Source organism: Ictidomys tridecemlineatus, chromosome 4 (assembly GCF_052094955.1).
Source record: "Ictidomys tridecemlineatus isolate mIctTri1 chromosome 4, mIctTri1.hap1, whole genome shotgun sequence".
NCBI classification, from domain to species: domain Eukaryota; kingdom Metazoa; phylum Chordata; class Mammalia; order Rodentia; family Sciuridae; genus Ictidomys; species Ictidomys tridecemlineatus.
This window is the reverse complement of record NC_135480.1, coordinates 14,053,425-14,060,146: the sequence shown is the minus strand read 5'-3', so window position 1 is coordinate 14,060,146 and position 6,722 is coordinate 14,053,425. Positions and strand designations below refer to the sequence as shown.

At 37.7% G+C, this 6,722-nt stretch overlaps 1 protein-coding gene across 1 annotated transcript; it reads right to left on the bottom strand.

Moving 5' to 3' along the window:
* Positions 1-618: 618 nt before the first annotated feature.
* Positions 619-2,019, bottom strand: LOC101972122 (olfactory receptor 5B17). Its single transcript, XM_005331669.2, is given in 2 exon segments — positions 619-1,224; positions 1,678-2,019. Coding segments are annotated over 2 exon segments (948 nt in total).
* Between the last annotated feature and the right edge of the window lie 4,703 nt (positions 2,020-6,722).

The window sequence follows — 6,722 nt, the reverse complement described above, 5'->3', positions numbered from 1 at the left end:
TGCCTCATCGGGTACACAGAGCTAAATTCAAATTGTTCCTGTTCTTTTTGATAAGTACCCTCCCAAAGTTCTTTGTAGACGTTATCTAATCCCCGAATGTACTGTTCCCAGGTCCAGTATACAGGAAGCTTCTTCCTCTAGGCCAAACCATGCAGAAGCTTGTGTCTTGCGATAAGGGGAAGAGAACTTTTCCTCCTCCTAGCTGAGGCTTGCCTTCAGCTGACCTAAATCACAGCCACAGCCCTTGCAAAAAGTCAGGCTGAGGGAGCTAAACTCTGCACACTTAAACCCCAACATCAACATACTTTATATACAGAGATATGAAAAATTGTGGTATATATGTGTATTAAGAATTGTAATGCAAAAAAAAACCCAAAAGAAACAAAGTACATGTATAAAGGAATGAATTGGCGTGAACATACTTTATATACAGAGATATGAAAAATTGTACTCTATATGTGTAATGAAAATTATAATGTATTCCACTGTTGTTGTGTATTTAAAAAAACAATAAAATCAATAAAAACAAAAAAGAAATAATATTAGATGTTACCATTTGGATTACTGCATACAGTTATTGTAAGAGGGATGAAATAACTTTCTGTGGGTTTTACATTATTAAAGGACTAAACCTAGAGAGGATTTTGCCTTCTTAATCACATTCTTGCATGCACTCTTGACCTCCTTGTTCCTCAGGCTGTAGACCACAGGGTTCAACATGGGGATGACTATAGTGTAGAACACAGATGTGAACTTGTCTGTGTCCATGGAGTGACTGGAAATTGACTGTATATACATGATGATGACCATCCCATAAAAGGTGGAAACTGCAATGAGGTGAGAAGCACAGGTGGATAAAGCCTTCCGCTATCCCTTACTTGAATGCATCTTCAAAATAGTGATGAATATGAACAGGTAGGAATTCAAGATAACAAGAAATGCAAAAATGACATTGAAGGTTGTCATAAGAACAAGAACCAGTTCAGCAACATGTTTATCAGAGCAAGTCCGAGTCATGACAGCGGAAATATCACAGAAGAAGTGATGCACCACATTGGTCACACAGAAAGAGAGGCAGAATGTGTCTCCAGTTTGCACAGAAGCATTCAGCAAACCAATGGCATAGCAGCCTATGGCCAGACGAGTGCACACAGTGTTTGTCATGATGGTGGAGTAATGCAGGGGCTGGCACACTGCTGCATAGCGGTCATAGGCCATTGTGGTCTGCCAAATGCCAATGTCTTGGCTTGGCACAGAATCACGAGCCACCACACAGCTTTGTAGGTTCAAACAGCAATTCTTTATTCCCCATCTCACACCGCCTCCACACGGGTTCAGGGGCAATCCAAATCCCCCCCGCACAATTCACGTCCTAAATACTTTCTCTCCACGAGAACTCAGCGGGAATTCAGGCAGCAGGCACGTCCTACTCCCAGCAGGAATAATCTTCAACCTCTGACTTCCCTAAAACTCCTATTGTCATGCCCTAAACCCGAGGACGGGGATACTTCCTGCAGGATACACCCTAATCCTGGATCCACCCTGGTGATTGAGCAGGGTCACCTTTCTCAAACACACAAGCAAAGTCGCAGCAAATTTCCAAGGCAAGTCCATTTAACATGGGGTATGCTGGCAAGGATTACGATGCGACATTCCTACTTGGTAATGGCTCTCAGCAGTGGTCAGGAGGTACTTTTCTACAGTGGCAAAGACTGCAAAAAAGAACATCTGAGCAGCACAAGCATTGTAGGAGATGACCTTGTCTTCCATCAGCAACCCAGTCATGACCTTGGGAGTGACAACTGAGGAGGAACAAAAGTCCACCAGAGACAAGTGACTGAGGAAAAAGTACATGGGGGTGTGGAGGCGGGAGTCCAGCAGGATCAACGTGATCATCCCCAGGTTCCCCACCAGAGTGATGAGGTAGATAAGAGTGAACATTATGAAGAGGGGAAGCTGCAGTTGTGGGGCGCTGGGCAGTCCCAGCAGGATGAACTTCCTCACCTCCGTGTTATTCATGGGTGGTACATTAGGACCACCAGGGGCTGTGTAGCAAAGAGGAAATTTTTGATTTTGAAAAGCAAAACCCAGTTGAGCAGAAATGGAAAAGTGTAAGCATTACTTTATGATGATAATCATATTTTTCAGTATTCTCTAGATCTAAAGTGTTGGCATGACCATACAATGTAGTGGGCGATTTATCTAAACAATAATTTGCATTTGAAGAGTAAGGGTTTCACAGACTGTTTTCCAAATTTGTTAATTTTGTTTATGAATAAAGTGAGTCAAAGAAAGGGTTTCATGGGTTGACCAAGGTCATAGGTCTGGAATAAAGCTAGCTCTTAAATAAGATCTTTTAAGTCTAACAGCTATGCTTCTATCTCATATGCCAGGCTTTCTATGTATACTTTCATTTAATCATTTTATCTGTTCCATTAAATGGAACAGTGATTAAAGTGAGGATTTGAGAAGGTGAGATTTTCCTGTGTCATCTATATGGGTCAATGACAATATTTTAGTAATCATAGAACATAAATAAAGCTACTCATATAAATAGAAAATTGTAGTAAGGGTTTCCAAACATTCAATAATTAACTCACAATTACACAAGCATTAGCGGACATACCTAGCTTTAAATCCAATCAGAGTGGTTCTGAGCCTAAATGTTGTTAATAAATTTGAAATGATTTTTTAAATTTAATTTCCATTTAATCATTATCTCCATTACATCCAGCTTCAAGCATGCTGTGTCCTTTCACAGATGAGAGTCTGTAACAACCATTCTGCTTGAGAACCCAGGGACCTTCTGTTTTTTAAAAATTCCTGTTTAAAAAAATTTCTTCCTTGCAAAGTACAATTTGTCTTGTGTTAAAAGACTGCTTTCTTGCATTGGACTCATTCTTACTGTCATTACTATCAACACTTAGCTAGAGAGCAGATATTAAGGGTTAAAAATTTGTGGTGTGGGAAGTCCATGATAGCTTATGTTTCTATTCGTCTATTCCCTGATCACTTTTTTCATATTTCTCCTGGTCCCTCCACATGTTACTTGAATATCTGGGCTATTGTTCTCTCTATTATTTTTATATGGACTTTCTGAATGTATGTTTTTTTAAACTAGTGTATTATAGTTGGTAGTTGGGTTTATTTAGACATTTAGACATATTCATATATGCATATAAAATAATTTACTCCAATACATTTCCTAGTACTTCCATTGTCCCTTCTCCCCCTCTTTTCCTCTCTCTACTCTTCTCATCTTGCTTCCATTTGTTTAGGTATATATTATTTTTCATTGGTGCTATTTACATAAAAGTAGACTTCATCATGATCTAGTTATGCCTGCATATAGCATAATTTTGTCAATTTGTTCTCTTCCCCTTTCACATCATTCTTCCCTCACTTGGACCCACTATTTTACTCTACTGATCTTCCTTTTATTTTTTCTTTCGTATTTTTAAATTTCCTTTTTTCTTTCTAGCTTCCACCTATGCAAGAAAACATTCAACCCTTCACTTTCTGAGTCTGGCTTATTTCACCTAGAATAGTGTTCTCTAGTTCCATCCATTTACCAACAAGTAACATAAATTCATTCTTCTTTATGACTGAGTATAACTCCATTGTGTATGTATACCTCATTTCTTTATCCATTCATCTCTTGATGGGCAGCTAGTCTGGTTCTATAATTCATCTATTGTGAATTATTCAGCTATAGACACTGGGATTCAAGTATCCCTATAGCATGCCAATTTCAGTTCTTTTGGATCAATACCAGGGAGTGGATAAACTTGCTCATATGGTAGTCTCATTCTTAGCCTGTTGAGTATCTCCAGACTGATTTCCATAGTAGTTGTATTAATTTGCAGCCCCTAGCCCCAATGTATAAGTTCTCATTTTTCCCCATATCCTCTGCAGTATTTATTAATATTTATATTCTTGATGATTGCCACTCTAACTGGGGTAAGATGAAATATCAGAGCAATTTGGATTTACTTTTCTCTGATTGCTAAGAATTTTTTTTTAAGTATATTGGTTGTCCATTCACATTTCTTCTTTTGAGAGTGTGTCTGTTTCACTCGTATGCTCATTTATGGATTGGATTTTTTGTTTTTGATATTTAATTTATTGTGTTTTTTATATATTCAGAATATTAACTCTCTGTCAGAAGATTACTTGGCAAAGCTTTTCTCCCATTGTACTGGCTCTCTCTCGATGTTCTTAATTGTTTCCTTTGTTTTGCAGAAACTTTTAAAATTCGAGGTTATCCTTTTTATATATTTTAAATAATTTAATTTTTTTACACAAGTGGAGCACAACCTTTCCTTTCTAAGGTTGTACATAATATAGAGTCACACCATACCCACACATAGGGGTAAAAATGTCCATCTCATTCCACCATTTTTCATCCCACACCTCACTACCCTCCACATCCTCCCCTTTGCTCAATCCAAAGTTTCTCCATTCTTCCTTTGCCTCACCCTCCATTATGGATCAGCATCCACTTATCAGAGAAAACATTTGGTCTTTGGTTGATGCCATCCTATTTAATAATCCTTAGTTTCATTTTCTTTTTATTAGGAGTCTTATTGGAGAACTCAGTACCTAAACCTGTATTAGAGCACTGATCCACGTTTCCTTTTAGAAATTCCTAATTTATGGTCTAATTCTTAGGCCTTTGATCCACTCTGAGTTGACCTTTGTGCAGGGTACAAGGTCGGAATCTAGTTTCTTTCTTCTATATATGAATATGAGGATTTCCCAGAACCATTAATTAAAAAGGCTTTCATTTCCCCAACATATGTTTTTGGCACCCTTGTCATGCATTGGGTGATGATATCTCTTTGTCTCTGTGTCTTCCATTCTATTTCACTAGTATACATGTCTGTTTTTTATGCCAGTGCCATGCTGTTTTGGTTAGTATCATAATTAGAGTTCAGGTTTTGTGGTGCCACTGGCTTTGCCCTTTTTTGTTCTGAATTATTTTGGCTATTCCAGGTTTTTTTTTCTTCCATATAAATTTTTGGATTATTCTTCTAGCTCTGTGAAAAATGTCATGGGTATTTTGATGGTAATTGCATTGAATCTATAGATTGCTTTTGGTAATATGGCCATTTTGACAAAATGAATTCTGCCTATCCAAGAACATGGGTGGTCTTTCCATCACCTAGTATTTTATTTTTCAGTATTTTATAATTTTCATTGCAGAGGTCTTATTAGTTTTATTCCTAGTTTCTTTCAGGCTACTGTGAATTGTATTTTTTTCCTGATTTTTGTTTCAACAGATTTATAATTGATATGTAGAAACACTATTGGCTTTTGCATGTTAATCTTGTATTCTGCTACTTTACTGAAATTGTTTATCAGTTCTAGAAGTTCTAGTGGAGTTTTTTTTTAATGTTCTAAGTTATAAACATCTCATCTGCAAACAGTGATAATTTAACTTTCTCCTTTCCCATTTTAAACCTTTTATGTCTTTCTCTTACCTAATGGTTCTGGCTCAAAGTTTGAGTACTAATTGAATAGGAGTGGTGAGAGTGTCTTGCTCCTCACTCTGATATTCACTTTGAGATTATCAGACATAGGCTTTATGATGTTGAGGGAAGTTCCTTCTCCCTCTAGTTTCTTTAGCATTTTGAACACAAATATGTGCTGAAATTATTTGAAGATGTTTTTCTTCATTTATTGAGATAATCACGTGATTTTTCTTATTCTATTCATGTGATGAATTACATTCATTGATTTGCATGTGTGGAAATATATTTGTATTCCTGGAATAAAACCATTGTGTGTAATCTTCTTAATGTATTTTGAATAGGAAGAAAGCTTAGGCCACAGGCTCTTTTTTACCATGACCCTAAAGCCCCCTGAGAATTTGCTAGGAGATACCATGATCTCCTTCTCTAAAGGCAGCCCACTGTGCAGGTCCCAGGCCTCTTATCTGTTTAGACTGTGTGTTTGCAAGGTGCAAGAGTCTGCACTACGGAGCTCATCGGCAATATGTCTTTCACCTTTACCCCTGCCAAGGTGATGCTCACCCTCACCAGCCCTGTTACCATTTCGTAGGTGCTGGGCACAGTGCTTCTCTTGCTATTCTATTATGCAAAAAATCTCTGGGTTTTACCAGGTATCCAACTTTCTGCTGTGGAATTTCCATCTCAATGTAAAGCCACAACCTGTTGTTTTGGTTCTGTTCTTTAGAGAATCAGGCAATATTCAGCTATATTGCCCCTCTGGACTAGCATATCAAATCTATTGGCTAGCAGTGCTGGGGCATGGAGTTGTAGGGCTTCTCCTATATTCCCATCACCTTTGATTTGCTCTTACTGACCTGAGTAATGAAAGCCAAAGACAGATGGGATCTTACATTAGAAAATTTAAGGATAATCCTGGGGCCTTAAAAGCAGAGGTTTATATATCTCTTACTCAGAGTGCTGCTGTTACTGTGATTATCTTGCTCCCACTCTCTGCTTCTTTCTCTCTCTGTCAATGAGTTTCTCATCATTTTTATCATCTCTGCTTCCTCATGCCTCATGAGTTTGTGGCTCATGACTTCATGGAGGTTTATCACCTTTAGTTCCTTTGAAAAACAGAAATGATTTCATGGTTTTCTTTGTTTGAATGCTTCAGAAAGAGAATGAGATTTATCCAGCTCCCTTTTCTTTGAGGTCAGTACATAAATTAAAACAAATTGAACGTGTGTAACCAGTTTCCATATTAACTGC